Source organism: Syngnathus acus, chromosome 24 (genome assembly GCF_901709675.1).
Source record: "Syngnathus acus chromosome 24, fSynAcu1.2, whole genome shotgun sequence".
NCBI lineage: Eukaryota > Metazoa > Chordata > Actinopteri > Syngnathiformes > Syngnathidae > Syngnathus > Syngnathus acus.
In genome coordinates this window covers 429,203-443,897 of record NC_051108.1, presented here as the reverse complement: position 1 = coordinate 443,897, position 14,695 = coordinate 429,203, and the positions used below count along the sequence as shown (strand labels likewise).

The window sequence follows — 14,695 nt, the reverse complement described above, 5'->3', positions numbered from 1 at the left end:
CGTTTCAGGGGTCTCACACGTAGGACGTAACGATTTCATAGATTTGGTCGAGGTAGAGAGAGCTCTCGCTCCTACTGGCATTTCGCCGCGGCTGTCAAAGTGAATGCATGTGTACGGCGTCGCCAGCCGGCTTCAAGCTTTCGGCAATGTTCTTATCAGAATGATATCGCAGCGGGACAACGGGGATTTCGCTCGTTTTTATACCGTCACGGAGCCCACGAAACACTCGAAAGGCTACACAGTTTACAAAGTGACCGCGCGGGTGAGTTGCCAGCGGTAGCTAATAGAGATGGTGCTATGCAGCTAGCACGAGCTAAGCTAGTCGAGCTAATGTGATGCGAACGCCTAACGGTATCCACGACAACATAACAGTGTTGCTGCAATTGTGTCTTTATAAGATAAGGTTATGCTCCTTCTAAAATGACCAAAAGTATATTTTTACGCCCTTGGGGCTTATGTAATTGCTGAAGCATTTGCCATCACAACCGTAAATGAACCTGACCCAAAGCCAAGCGTAAACTGCGTAGCGAAGTGGTTCGCGACGCTTTAAAGAGGACCCAGGAGGTTGGATTTTTATCATTTACAGGGGAATTTACTTTGCTATGGCAGAACGGCGTGTTCCAATTGTATCTTCACATTATGTACAGGAAATCTGTGTTCAGAAATGCGCGATCTGCGCAGCGGTGTGTCAGGAATACCGAGGAAGTATGAAGTTTGCGTACGCAGAGATGATTGACGGATATAGCAACCCTGAAATACGAAATCTGCGTAAGGGCAAAACTCGGGATAAATACTATTTGATACTTGAAGCAAATGTCATTTATCCAACTCAAATGTCAAACTACTACCCGATTAGAGTTGATCAATGCGTTATTCTTTATTTAGTCTAGATAGATAGATAGATAGATAGATAGATAGATACTTTATTCATCCCGGCGGGGGGAATTCAGGAGCCAGCAGTTTGATACAGACCATCACCTTCAAATTTACTGGTGATGTCTCCCTCTTCCCCCGGTCATTCACCATATAATGCATCCATTGTCCCCCTCCCCGCTCATATTTGTATCAGCCCCCACAAGAACAATTGGATTACAATCTTGACTCCTCTCCCCCTCTTCTGGTTTTGCACAGATCATTTCTAGGAATAACACCGAAGACGTCCAAGAGGTAAGACGTGCAAACATTTTTCACTTGTGTGGGAATCACTCATTACTTGGTGTAGAGGTAGGGAACACTGGTCCAACAAGCACCATATTCTCTCTTTGCTGCACGTTCAAATCATTAGAGGTTTCCACAGAGCTTGCTGATCACCTGATCTTTTCAATCTGGTGAGTTGCACAACAGGGAGACACGGCTCACGCAGGACTAGGGTGGGCCACACTAGTTGAGTTGGCTTTCGAGTTACGACGTCCACTTCGGAATGCAGCGCACTCTTACCCGGAAGCCGCGCTAATGCATTCAGCATGATGTTAATGACTGTCTTGAGAAAGGATGACTTCAACGGGACGGGGAGTGAGCCGACTTTCTCGCACACAGTAAAGAAAAGTAGCTTGTGGATCTGGACTTGAGTTTGTTGGTTTTGTTTGACCCCATCGCACTGCGCTGTCTGTCACTATTGTCCAGATAACGGTGTGGAAAAGGTACAGCGACTTTCGGAAACTTCACCACAACCTCTGGCAGCTGCACAAGACTGTTTGCAGCCAATCGGAACTGTTTCCTCCCTTTGCCAAGGCCAAGGTCTTTGGTAAGTTTGTATCAAATACATTTGTCTTGGCTCTCTCATGTCTAAAAATTAGAAGAAAAAAAAGTGAGATCTTGTTCTGCCTCCTAGCCATTGATGATGAGAGAGACAATTTGTAAAGTTGTTTCTTAGGAACAAGCTCAAAGGTGACACTATATGGAAAAATGTCTCTTCTTTGACGTGGAGGTCGCTTTGATGACTCCGTGATTGAGGAGAGGAGACAGTGCTTGGAGGATCTGCTGCAGTTCTCTGCCAACATTCCCGCTCTGTACAGCAGCCAGCACATCCGCGAGTTCTTTAAGGTAAGACGTCGGCTCCGTCCGATGCACATGCACGAAAGCACGAGCCCCAAATCTTGACACGTGTCGTCCAGGGCGGCGAGGTCCACGACGGCTCGGAGCTCATCGGACCGTCCGAGCCTTTCTCCCAATTTCTGGCTGGCGGTTTGGCGGACTGCAGCTCGGATGGTAGGTGCTCCTATTTTCAGTTTTTCTAAATCGGATTCTGCACTGATGTTATTGTGTAAAAAAAAAAAAAAAGCCTTCTTGAATGTTGATCGGCCACAAGAGGATGCCAAAGCACTACCTTTCTATCTGCAAGGGCCTTGCTGAGCTGACATTCTAGCAGTCACGATGAAAGTTAGAAGTGATCCTTGGACTCTTCCAAGTCACAATGTAAAAATCAAAGAGTGGGCGTGGACATTTTTCTCACAATCCTTACAATCCATCTGGATTTCTTCTTCAGTTCAACGAGACCGCAGCTGTGCCGAAGATTTCACAATCACGTCGGAGTATGGCGGTAAAGCTTGAGTTCTTGGTCTTAATAATTGGATGAGAGCTGCAATTCACATTCAAGCCTAGGTATGTTCCTTCTATCCACACATTTTCCAGGCCCGTCCGGTGACCGCAGCGACTTGAACTCCCTGGCCGTGGACACGGAGTCTCTGGCCGAGCTCGACGATGGCGTGGCCTTGGGCCGCACTTCCCCGAAGCAGCCGCACGGGGGCGCCGCCAGCAGTAGCAGCAGCAGTAGCAGCAGTCCTCGCTTGCCCTCCCTGCACCGTCTCCGCCGCCCCCCGTCGCCCGCTTCCCTGGCCTCGAAGCCGGAGGTCCCTCGGCCTGGCCGCGCGTCGCTGTTCTCCAAGAAGGAGAAGCTGAAGGCCGACTACCTGGACAAAGCCAGCCAGCTGATCTGCGTGGCTGCGCAGAAGGAGAAGGATCAGGACTACCGGGCGGCGTTCTCCTTCTACCGCAGTGGAGTGGACCTGCTGCTGCAAGGTGTTCAAGGTGAGAGTGGGGGATCAGGCAGGATTGGCTATTCCTTGACCTCCTCTTCCCGAATGCTCATCAAAATGTTGTTGTAAATGAATGAACATCACAACGCAGGTGAGCCCAGCCCCACGCGGCGAGAGGCAGTCAAGAAAAAGACGGCCGAGTACCTGATGCGAGCGGAGCAAATATCCAGTCGGCATCTTTGCGCCAACATGGGCCAGGCGCCTTCGCAGACGCTGGTGAGCCACCGCTCATTCATTCATTCATTTGATTCATTCATTAGGTGTGCATCAATCTTCGCGGAATAACCGTTTTGCTTGCAGGTGGTGGGGGCGCAGTGCTGCGCGTCCACCAGCAGAGGGAGCCAGCACAGTCTTTCCGATGATCTCGCCGCTTACCGGGTGGTGGGCGTCATCGATAAGGTCGGTCGCTGAAAGGTTGTAAAAACGGGCCGTCTGTCTTTCGGGGGTTAGGGACCGAGCCGTCGAGACATTTTTTCCGATAATGGAAGTCCACCCAGAAAATGCTGACACTTATTGTATATAGGGAGCGCAAGTTAGATTCAACAGAAAAAAATGTCAGTGGATTTGCGGGGCTCAAGGTGAAACGCGAATGCTTGCGTCTGTCTTCAACCGGACACTTTGTTCATGCAAGTGCAGAACATTCATTGACTCGTGTCCTGATGAATATGGACAGCGTGTCCCCGTGTGGCCTCTCCTCCTTCAGCGATAAAACAGAAGATTGACTTGATAATATTGTAGAGAGCTAGTGTGTGTGTGCGTGTGCGCCTATCCACACGTTTAGCGGCGCTTATGACTAGCACCAAGGTCAGTTTGGGTTGCCGGTTCTGTCAGCCAGCTGCCGGCGAAGCAGCCTCCCCACTCAGCCATGAAATGACTTGGCAAGCGGCTCGGCGAGCGCCGCGCGACACCGAATCAATGATGCTCATCCTCAACACGCGCGCGTAAAACCCTTAAGGAGAATGTTGACACGAGAGCGGCGCGCCGCCGCCGCTGCGCCCGACTTGGCCGCTCCATCATTTTCAAAGCAGCTTGGCAGTTGGAGTCGTGGCAAAACGCTGAGCGGCCCGCCCTCCTCGTCTCATCCTTCCACCTTTCACTTTTAATGGGGACAGAAGAGGCAGATGGAGAAAGCTCCTCGCCCTGCCGCCGTCCCCCCCCCCTCCTCCCTGATGTTTGTGTCTTAATTATATTAGCGCCCTGGCTAGCGACACCGCTCTGTTTACTCACATCTCCATTCATATCCATTTAGCCCGCACCTGTTTGGTCCCGGCCAGGGTCACGCGGAAAGAGCGCGCGCGCGCACGCACGCACACACACGCACAGAACTCACTCACCGGGTCGCGCACATATGCTCGGGCTCTCCCCCGAGAGGCTGATGATGGAGCGCGAGAGCGATGATGATGTGAGGACAGAAAAGAGGCGCAAATGAAGATATCAGGCAGAGCGGGAGGGAGGGAAGGAAGGAAGGAAGGAAATTGGAACATTGGTGGCGCGTGTGAAAGGAAGGTCAGCATTTAAGGACGGCGCCGGCGACATCTGCTCGTTAATTGAAACCGTTGACACATGCGGAAAAAAATGATTGAATCATAAAACCTCCTGATATCATAATAAAAACAAGAAACTCGTCGGCAAGTACGGACGCTTACTTTGATTGACATATCGCACGGCAGCGTTCGAAAAAATGCACAAAGACTGAAATTAAATGCCACTGATCTTGGACAAAAAGTGGATGGCGCGACTTGCGCAATGTCAAAGAATGAAATGAGAAATGTTACGTGTCTATGCTCAATAATTGACTGCAAACTCATTTGTTTGCACCCATCTGCTCGGCTAATTATTTGAGCCCTAATGTGCTTAAATCAGTGTTGGGCGGCCGTGACATTGGCCCGGCAAACGCGGCGGGGCCCGACGGGTTAATCCCCCTCTCCCGTCTGGTTTATTTTGCGCTCGGGTGGAATACGAGCCCGTCATTGAACGCTTTTGTCATCTGCGTTTGTAGGCTGCCTATTAACGAGCCTCTCCCTTTCCTTCTCCCATGGCAGGTTCTTTTGGTCATGGACAAGAGAACAGGAGAGATATTCGTCATGAAAGTAAGTCTGGTGTAGTTGTCCTGATGATGGTGAGTGTGAAGTGTGCCAGATGCCCCGACCGCCCCGCCCCGCCCCGCCGCTGTCGGTGACCGCTGTAATTGATTCTAATGGGCCTGTCCCTGTCAGCTCCTCTGCGCTCAGGTGTGAGACGCGTGCCAGATGTCAACGTGCGGTGTGGGCACACATGACTACACACACGCATATGGAGACATATCTGCGGACACTTGCTGCCAATGTGAACTGGATTTGTGCGACTCTCTGAAAGTCACACACGCTTGTATAGCTTGATGGATCCGCTGACTTTGAGTCGGGGCATCCCTGGCATTAGTAGATAATGCTGCCTTTGCCACGCCGCCATCCGCACAGGAGTCGGAAGAAAAAGAATGGCAAGAATTAAATCGCTCGCTCGTCATGATGAATCCTTTGAGGCGCCTTCTGGTGTGCGCTTGGCCACCAGGGGGCATTGTCAGAGCGTTTCGCAACTTTCACAGCTGTAAGGGCAGCAGGATCAGCCGTTTTCCCCAAACCATAACGAACGTTTGCCTTTGCGGAAGTGTGTCTCGTCGAGAAGGTGACAATGCAAAATGTCTCCAATCCTTTTTTGGCCTCCGTCAGGGTTTGAGGAAGAGCAGCGACTGCGGCCGGGCCAAGAAGAGCATCACGCCTCGCTCGGTGCCGCACATGGTGCAGCTCAAGAAACTCATCGACTCGGAGGACACCGTCTTCTTGCTGCTGGGCCACGCCGAGGGTAAGACGCTTGACGCCGGTCTTGCCGCGTGCCCTTGTCCCGTGCAGATGTTTGCTGGAGATGGCTGTGCGTGTCACAGGTCATTATTGCAATAGCAGGTGGTGGCACGCTTCATTAGCGACGCCAACACCCGGGCCTCCTTGCATCGCTCTCGCCTTTTGGGTGGTGCTCAAACTTGGACTTGCGTATTTTCTGTGTGCTTGCACTTTGGGTTCTTTTCCCGCCAGCAGTATGTATTCATTCAAAAGAAATCCATAAGCCAGCTTTGATTTCGACCATGCCTAAGTCTCCTTGATTGTGTGTACCACTGCAGGCGGAAAGCTGTGGTCCCACATTGGCAAGTACCTGCACACTTGCAACCCGGACGACAGCTTCGACATTCCTTTTATCCAGAAGAGCCATACGGCCGCCGTACACTCGCCGCAGTCGGCTGCGCCGCGCCCGGCTGAGGATTCGTCTTTGCCGCTCGCCGCGTGCGCTTCCGATTCTGCGGCGCAGGCAAACAAGCAAGTCGGCGAGCCGGCTGCCTCTCCTCGTAAAAGCGGCCTCTTTGCCAGGCTTCGCCAAAAAGTGGCGGCCCACCCAGACTCTGGCGCAACGTCCGAGGAGGAGTGCACCAATAGCTACCTAACGCTTTGCAACGAGTACGAGCAGGAGAAAGTGGAGCCGGACGCTCTGGAGGTGGACGACGACAACGCGACGAGCGAGCGGGAAGTGTCGTTTGACGTGGCCAGCGGGACGGCCAGCGCCTCCTCGCGCAGCCGCTCGTTGCTCGGCAACGACAGCCCGCCGTTGTCCCTCGGCTGTCCGGAGCCGGGCGACCCCGTAGGCCCACCGCCTTCCTCGGACGGGTTGCCGTCTCTGGAAGGGTCCAAACGCACGCCCATGGAGTTTTTCCGCATCGACAGCAAAGACAGCGCGAGCGAGGTGACCTGCCAAGACTACGGGGAGCGGGCCCAGCAGCGGGCCCAGCAGCAGGCCCAGCAGCAGGCCCAGCAGCAGGCCCAGCAGCAGGCCCAGCAGCAGGCCCAGCAACAGGTCCAGCAACAGGTCCAGCTGCCCCCCTCCTCCCATGAAGAGCACCCCGTGGTGGAGAACCTTCAAGAGCTGGCTCTGGAGGTCAAGCGCCACAGTACTCAGCTACGGGGCTTAGATTATGGCGATAAAGACTCCAACGAGTCAGTGCCGGTTATTTCTTTTGAAGAGGCGGCCGCGGAGGATGAGGCTCATCCGCCGGACCTCTTGGTCAATCTCCCCGTCGTGAGCGAGCCCGCCGACTCTCAACGAGAGCCATCGGAGACTTCGGCGCCGCGTCCGGGCCTGGAGGCGGCCGCCTCCCCTCAAAGGTCAAGCAAGCCGGATGTTTTACAACTCCCCGAGGAAGAGGAAGGGCAGCAGGCAAAACCTGACCCCGGTGTCGCGTCTTCATCCCTCTTGACCTGCCTCTGGGATGACTACAGCTTGACTTTTGGACAAAAGCAGCCAGAAGAAATGCCGGCTGAGGCCTCAAATAACGACTCTTTGCTCGACGCCGGCCTCGGTGACAAAGCGATACAGGGCCGTGCCGTCGCGGACGTCCAACCTCCTCGGGCCCGTGAGAAATCACCACATGGCCGCGCGCAGCCGTCGGCGGTTACGCCCGACGAAGTCGAGTTCCACCAAGAAGTATCGCGGCTGTTTGCCGAGCTGGACGAGTTGTCGCTGGCCGCGTCGCAGGCTCGAATTCCGGAGGCCTACGTCTGTCGCTGGGCCGTGGAGCTGCTGACGGCGTTGGATTGTCTGCACCGCGAGGGCATCATCTGCCGGGACCTCAATCCCAACAACATCCTCCTCGATCGGCAAGGTGAGAGAGAGAGAGAGAGATTGAGAGAGCAAATGGACAACTTTATCAACCATCGCACAAGTGAAAAAAGACTTCAGTGTGTGTGTGTGTGTGTGTGTGTGTGTGTGTAAAGATTGCTGCTTGGGAGGGGAGCATGCATGTTTACATCCATTTTCTATCTGTATATCTATATTTGAGCTGTTGTCTGGCGAGCACCCGCTCTCATCTGATCAGTTGTCCAGCAAAAGAAAAAGCAGAGCCCGTTTTAGTCGCTGGCCTGCACATTCCTCCCCATTTTCTTCTCTCGTCGTGCCGCAATCATCTCTCTCCACCTCGTTATCTGCAAGCGTCTAATTAGCTGAGTGGCTGTTTTAGTCTCCCCCGTGGTAATTATTGTTCGAAAGGGCCCATCAACCAAGTAGCGCGCCGCATCATTCTGGCTAGCCCCGGCTAATGGCCACGGCTACCTAATGACACCATTAGTTCTAATGATGGCGTTAACGGCTAGCCGCTAAACAGGAGTAATCGCCCGGGCGGTGCGCTTGAAACGGATTCGCAAAGGAGTGGCCGCAAGCAAGCAAGGAAGTGCCCGTCGAGAGGCCGAAAAGTCAGAGTGACGCTTGACTGGAGAGGTGCTGAAATCCAAAATCTTCTTTTTCTTTCAGGTCATGTTCAGCTGACTTACTTCTGCAGCTGGGCTGATGTGGAGGAGTCGTGCGACAAAGAGGCCAGCGCAAACATGTATTGCGCGCCAGGTGAGACCTCCTTTCACCTATTTGTTGACTTACCCTTGTCGTGAGGGTTCTGACAACTTTTCAAAATCTTGAATAAAAAATGGGAAGGTGCGTTTCTGTCCCAGTCTCGCTGCGAATTTACCAAATGTTGTTGCAATGCTGTCGCGGTCCTCTAAAGGGCGCTGCTGCGCAACAGTGAGTCCAGCCGCGGCGCCAGCTCGGCCCTCGCCGGTTGCCCCCGGCAGGCTCCGGCACGCTGCTCAAAATCTGGCCAAAGCAAAGCGGTTGCCACCAAATGAGTAATTCTGCTCTGCGCTTTGGTATTTTCACACACTCGGACGGAATTCACATTTCTTGCTGAAAACAACACACACTATCAAATTGATACTCTTGACTTTTCCTACAAGGTGAGGTAGGTGACCTGTAATCTGTCCTAATTTTTTCCGTTACGTATATAAATTCCATGTCCTTTTCATTGCATTTCCAGTTAAGGTTTTCTCATAAAACACGACACGTACAAACAATCATCACTATTTTTTTTGTGTGGAGTCGATGACCTCAAGGCTTGAGAGGCATTTTTTGCTTTTTTAAAAAAAAAAAAAAATGTATCAGGTTAAAAACTATATTTTGAACTAAAATGAAAGAAAATATTGTCAACTGAATTTATATTTTCCATATAGAATATATTCTAACTGGTTGTGCCTAACCCAAATAAAAAAAAAAAAAGCCTTATTTCTATAAATCAAATGTTCTATGTTAAAAATGCCCTTAGTTTGTAAACAGGCCAACACAATAAATAGCCACGCTGCACACAGCGTCTTGGGCGATGAGGCAGAGAATTGATCAAATAACCTAAAGACAATAATCCGAATAATCCCGCGCCTTAATACATTAAAAAAAACATCAGGGCTATTGCGGCTCGGCTTTGTGCTTTACTTCCTTTGTTTATCATATCTTCTTACAGCCAAAGACATTTCATTAAAAACATGTACAGGATCATCCCAAAAATCCCATTGTTAGTTTGAATGCCACTGATGGTATTCATCGCGTTGTAAGCATGGCCGTCAATAGGGGGCGTGTGCTGCCTGCTCGCTTTCTGCCTGTCGGCCTTTATTGCTCTTTTTTTCACACTTTTGTCCAATATACAAATCTGAATTTAACACGTCTATTCATTTCATGTATATGCTTGTCATTCCAAACAACAAACTGTGTGTGTGTGTGTGTGTGTGTGTGTGTGTGTGTGTGTGTGTGTGTGAGAGTTTTCTCTTGCCCTTGTTCTGTATTGCTGTTTATCCAGACAGGGTCAGCTCTATGGCTTCATTCCTGATGACAGATTTATGAGTGTTTGCCAGAGAGCTAGCAGGGGGTCTGCTCTCTCTATGGTTTTGTGTGTGTGTGAAAGAAGGAGAGAAACAGGTTTTGAAAGCACACGCTCACACACACACACGAGCAGGGAGTGGACTTGGAAAAATCCAGTGGCAGTGTTTTAATCTGTTTATTTTGCACTTGTGCTTATTTACTTTCTCACCATTTGGTCACCGCTAATAAATATCAGATGGCAAATGTTTTGGTTCATTATAATTAGTCAAAGAAAACAAGATGAAACGAAAACAAGCAGTTGAATGTTTGCCAAACAGAAGCAAATTGAATCCCCTTTTATTTTTCTACGAAGAGGGAAGGACAGCTCAGGGAAACTTTTGATTGAATATTTCAGTTGTAGGTAAAGCTGATAAGTGTGTCCACAGACAACCATTGTGAAAAGTATGAATCATTCTGTATTGCTTTTATAATTGTGTGTGCGCGCGACATCCTCCCACCACCAATTTTCATCTGCTTAAACGCCGTTTCTTCTTTCCTCAAGTGTTTGGGACGGGAGAGGAGAGCGAGAGCGAGAGTTCCTTACGGCCCACAGGAGAGTCAGTCCATGTGATTTGAGATAGCCAGCGCAGTGTGTGCTGTATTGTTCTTAAATATTTGGCACGCAGTCCAGTTGAAGGCGCAGTCACTCTGCGGAAGGGTTGCTCTGCGATGACCTGTGGCCTCTGGAGGCGCTTAACCCCCCTCCCTCCCTCCCTGCCTGCCTGCCTCCCTCCCTCTCTCCCTCCCTTCCCCATCCTCTGTCTCCCTTTCTCCGTGCATCGCTCTGACAGAGCGGTAAGTGTAGCCAGCTTCACTGTACTCTCCCTGCGGCTCCTTCGACATTAATCCATTGTGATGACATCGACCTTGCTCTCAGACGTGTGTATGTGTGTGTGCGTGTGTTGACCATTGCCCCTCCAGCTAAGGGCTACGCAGGTATCACTAGTCCGTTCAATGACGATCTTCTCTCCTTGGTTGTCAAAACAGTAGTCCTGGGGAGCCCTGAAGACTGGTTGCTCAGTTAGCGGTAAGTGTGTGCACACGCACGCACGCACGCACGCATGTGCGTGTGCGCAACCGTATCATAGCCCTGTCTAACCTTGGCTGCAAGAGAGCCACACGGCCCCTCCAGGAGAGCAGGGGTCTTTGTCTCTCGTGTTCCCCCAGCTGAGAAGCCTGATCTCTGGGCGCACACGGGGTCACGCTCCCACTCCCCCCAGGAGGCGCACCAAAGCAAAGTTGAGCGGCATGAGAAGCCATCTGCTTCCAAGCGCAGCTACTGTACTAGTATGCACCCACGCGCACTTTTTGACTTTGGCAAAAGAGCTCTCGCTCTTTTCTGTCTTACTACACGCAATTTGGACGCATTGCTTTTTAGCCTTTCCCCGCCGTGGTCGTTTCGATGGCTCGCTCGAGCGCCACCGGCACATTTATTTCTTCAATGTTTTTTTGTTTGTTTTTTTAAACGTGTAGGAAGCATCCGTGAGATATGGGCGGAATGACTCTCAGATCCCCGTCGATGGCGACGCCTCAAACGGCACAAAGAGAACATAAGCCCGTTGCGCAATTTGCGCTCTTGCGCTTTCCATTTCTTAATGTGCGCATGTTTGCTGTCGGGAGGTCGGGTCATGCAGATGGCGTGAAGTTGCCGCGCAGACGCTTGCCTCAATTTAACTGCTTTTTTATGATGCAAATTGCGCTTTTATGACACACACACACACACTCCGCATGTGTGCACGCTCATTTTGAAGCAAGCGTGTCAGTTGGCCGAATGACGGAGCGATTCAAGATGTCGGTCGGCCTGGGACAATGTGGAGTGTTTTGAAACTCAAGTAGCCGCCGCACATTGAGTCCATCTCATTCTTTCTTTTAAAAGAAGTGCAAGTGGATCATTATTTTGCTCCGTTTGATGGACCCCAAATGTGTTTCTCTTTTTCAGAGGTGGGCGGCACCGGCGAGGAGACGGCCGCGTGCGATTGGTGGAGTTTGGGCGCCATCCTCTTTGAGCTGCTGACGAGCACGGTGAGTCCAAAAAGGGCCGAGTGGGCTTTTTTTGTTTTGCTTTTTTTGTCCTCCCCTTCCTTTGGCTTCTCGGGTATTACGGGATGTTGATTGGCATTTTGATTGGAGCTGCCAGATCATGTGCGCGAGCACGGTGCGTCTTGGCCGCCACCGCCTCTCGCTGCGGTTCTCCGGGAGCGCCAGGGGTGTCGGTGTGACTTCCTCCCCCAGCTTGAGCTCCATCTGCCGGGCCACGGGGTCGGCCCTCGGCGGGCCCCTTTGCTGGCTGCCGCGGCGTTGCAGAGTTTACGCGGGCCTTGAAGGTGAAGACCGGGGCAGCTCTCTCAAGTCACCGTCGCTTGGCCGGTCCAAAGGGGGAGGGGCCGAGGCCGTGTGGCGCCAGGGTCCGTCTTTTGAAGACTCCTCCGTTTTGCTTCGTCGTTTGCAATGCGCCGTTTGCCCAAGCTCACATTTGTCTGTCGAACGATTGAGAAAGAGCCAACGCTAAGTGAGAAACTCGTTTGTTGCGTGCTCTTCATAACCTTGTTTGGGCTTAATGTGAGCAGACTCGCCTCCTGGCGCTGTCTTCTATGACATTACTTCGACTTTTCTTTTTTTTTAGACACTGGTTGGAAAATGCAATGCGCGGCCGCCTCATCAAAGGCTGAATCATTTTGTTTTGTCTTATTTCACAACCGTTAACAGAGAACTGTAAAACGGCATCAACAATGTTTTTGGGCCATTGGAGTTTCTTTATTATTCCTAGCGACATGGATTGGTGCAACAGAACTGATGGTCTAACAGTGCATGTGCAAAACGGGGCCTTCAATTTTTCATTGTTTATTAAATTGAAACTGTTTGCCAGTGGGCATGTTTCCTTATCAGCCATCAAGGGTGCCCATCAACGTCCCGAACACGAGTCGGGGGTGTCGAACAATATGCGTGCGCGCTTACCTGGGGAAAAAGTCAGCGGCACAGATGTCTCCTTTGATGATTACGTCTGGCAAAGATACACACAGACACGAGCGCAAATAGTGCCTCTTGATCCTTGCAGGATAAGATCTTGCCTAAGGCGGTCTTGACTGCAGCCAGGAACCCAGCCAGAAGTCCTGCAGCAGGTATCGAGAGGGAGAGAGCGAGCGAGCGAGGGAGGGAGGGAGGGAGGGAGGGAGGGAGGGAGCCAGCCAGGCAACAGATCCAGCTGGGGGGCACACAAAGCAAAGCGCCACGGCTTGACACACACACACACACGTGCGCAGTCGTTTTGTACGTGTGTGTTTTTTATATGTTCCGTTGGAAGATGCGCCGCTGCTCGCGGTGATTACTGGCCATTATTGTCAATTATTTGAACAATAAGGCTTTAGTGTGTGCACTTAGGGGTCTTGAGCTGCCTTTTGCTCGCTCACTTTTTTCGGTGTATTTTTGGCCGAGTGCACTCGTTTGCTTTTCAAAATCCCGCCTGCTTAACCATTCCAGTGAACTTTTTCCAAAATTGTCATGATGAAAAACACAGTTTTGTTTTCCATTCTGTGACACACACGTGCGCACGGGCAGTTCCAAGAAGAGCAGAACGGCCGTCATCATTGTTGTTTCAGGTGCCGCGTCGTCCTCCCTTAGCTCCCGCGCTCGGCGGGCGTCCCGTTTGCCCCATTTTTTTTGTATTTTTTTTTTCTCCGTTTCTTTCTGTTTGCGCTGATGGTTATCTCTCCTCCCCGCAGTCGCTGCTGCAGTGCCATCCGGCGGGAATCGGACGCCACACGGCACTCAACATCCCAGAGTCTGTGTCGGAGGAAGCCAGATCGCTGCTGGAACAGGTGCGCATGAGAACACGGTGAAAAATGTTGCCGGCTTGCAAGAAACGCCGTCTGCATGTTAGCAAAGCCCGTTAAGTGGCATCGTTGTCGTTGAAGGCTGCCTCCATCCCTCCCTCTCTCCCTCCCTTTCGTGTGTGTGTGCCAGTTGCTGCAGTACAACCCCAGCCAGCGGCTGGGCGCCGGAGTGGCCGGCGTGGACGACATCAAAGCGCACCCCTTCTTTGCCAAAGTGGACTGGAGCAAGTAGATGCCGCTGGCCCCATTTGCGTGGTGTCATTCTTACACTGCAGGTAGATACAAGAGAAAGGAGAAAAATCCCTTCCTTCTCCTGTACACTTCCCAAAGCCAGAGGCGCTCGCTAACAGCCCAAACTGGACGGGACCGCGCCCTTCTCTTTTTCATATCCATGTCGGTCGGGGCCTGTACTATGCAAGTTAAGGAGCAAAACCGGGCCCAGTTAAAAGGGGCCGCCATTCTGCCTCACAATCAAGAAAGTCGACAGTTTTGGCAAAAACAACTCCTTTGACGTCACAAAGCGCAAGATAACCAACCCATTCTGTGTACATAGTCAAGTTTGACATTGAAACGACTTTGTGGTGATGTCATTGGTGCACGTTGAAAGCCAGAGCTGTCGCAGGCAGCGACAATGTTGTCTTTCTTTCTTTCTTTCTTTTTCTTCCTTCCTGTCTGTACCCTAGCCCTGCGCACACTCCACAGCCACGCAAACAACAATAAACGCACCTGACAGACAGACATGCTGCGATGTTGCTTCCTCTCACACACACACACACACACACACACACACACACACACACACACGGTCGACTGTCTCCCTAACAAGGAACGAAATGTCTCGACTCCCTCGCCGCTGCAAAATGTGGCGCCGATAATAACAGAGCGAGCCATCCCAGCGAGCCCCCTTAACAGAGCGTCTGAACTGAACATGAACCCTGCGGTTCGATGCCTCCGTCAGCCGCCGTGACATATTCACGCACAGGTCAGGGAAGTTGCCGCCTCGCCTTCCCCGGCGCCCACCTCATTGGCGGCGGGGTCAAGAGTCTGCGGCGATTAGCGCTCATCACAAGGCCCCGT

General features: G+C 51.7%; 1 protein-coding gene across 4 annotated transcripts; it reads left to right on the top strand.

Moving 5' to 3' along the window:
* Positions 1 to 5: 5 nt before the first annotated feature.
* Positions 6 to 14,354, top strand: rps6kc1 (ribosomal protein S6 kinase polypeptide 1). 4 transcript variants are annotated; one of them, XM_037245472.1, is made up of 17 exons: positions 6 to 262; positions 1,132 to 1,167; positions 1,624 to 1,744; positions 1,928 to 2,043; positions 2,115 to 2,208; positions 2,486 to 2,539; positions 2,602 to 3,027; positions 3,127 to 3,251; positions 3,336 to 3,434; positions 5,078 to 5,125; positions 5,741 to 5,873; positions 6,187 to 6,827; positions 6,900 to 7,716; positions 8,361 to 8,450; positions 11,728 to 11,810; positions 13,508 to 13,603; positions 13,749 to 14,354. In XM_037245472.1, the coding sequence occupies exons 1-17, from the start codon at positions 104 to 106 to the stop codon at positions 13,848 to 13,850; spliced, it is 3,240 nt and encodes a 1,079-aa protein (XP_037101367.1). In that variant the 5' UTR covers positions 6 to 103; the 3' UTR covers positions 13,851 to 14,354. The 4 variants fall into 4 exon arrangements, with proteins under 4 accessions (XP_037101367.1, XP_037101366.1, XP_037101365.1 ...); XM_037245471.1 differs by having other exon boundaries at positions 2,632 to 3,027; positions 6,187 to 7,716; XM_037245470.1 differs by having other exon boundaries at positions 6,187 to 7,716.
* The last annotated feature ends 341 nt before the right edge of the window (positions 14,355 to 14,695 follow it).

Bases quoted from the DNA above. Each gene is read 5' to 3' on its own strand.
- rps6kc1 (XM_037245470.1), top strand. From the start codon at position 104: ATGCATGTGTACGGCGTCGCCAGCCGGCTTCAAGCTTTCGGCAATGTT. The intron at 3,435-5,077 runs GTCGGTCGCTGA...CTCCCATGGCAG, and splicing joins TGGTGGGCGTCATCGATAAG to GTTCTTTTGGTCATGGACAA. The intron at 8,451-11,727 runs GTGAGACCTCCT...TCTCTTTTTCAG, and splicing joins AAACATGTATTGCGCGCCAG to AGGTGGGCGGCACCGGCGAG.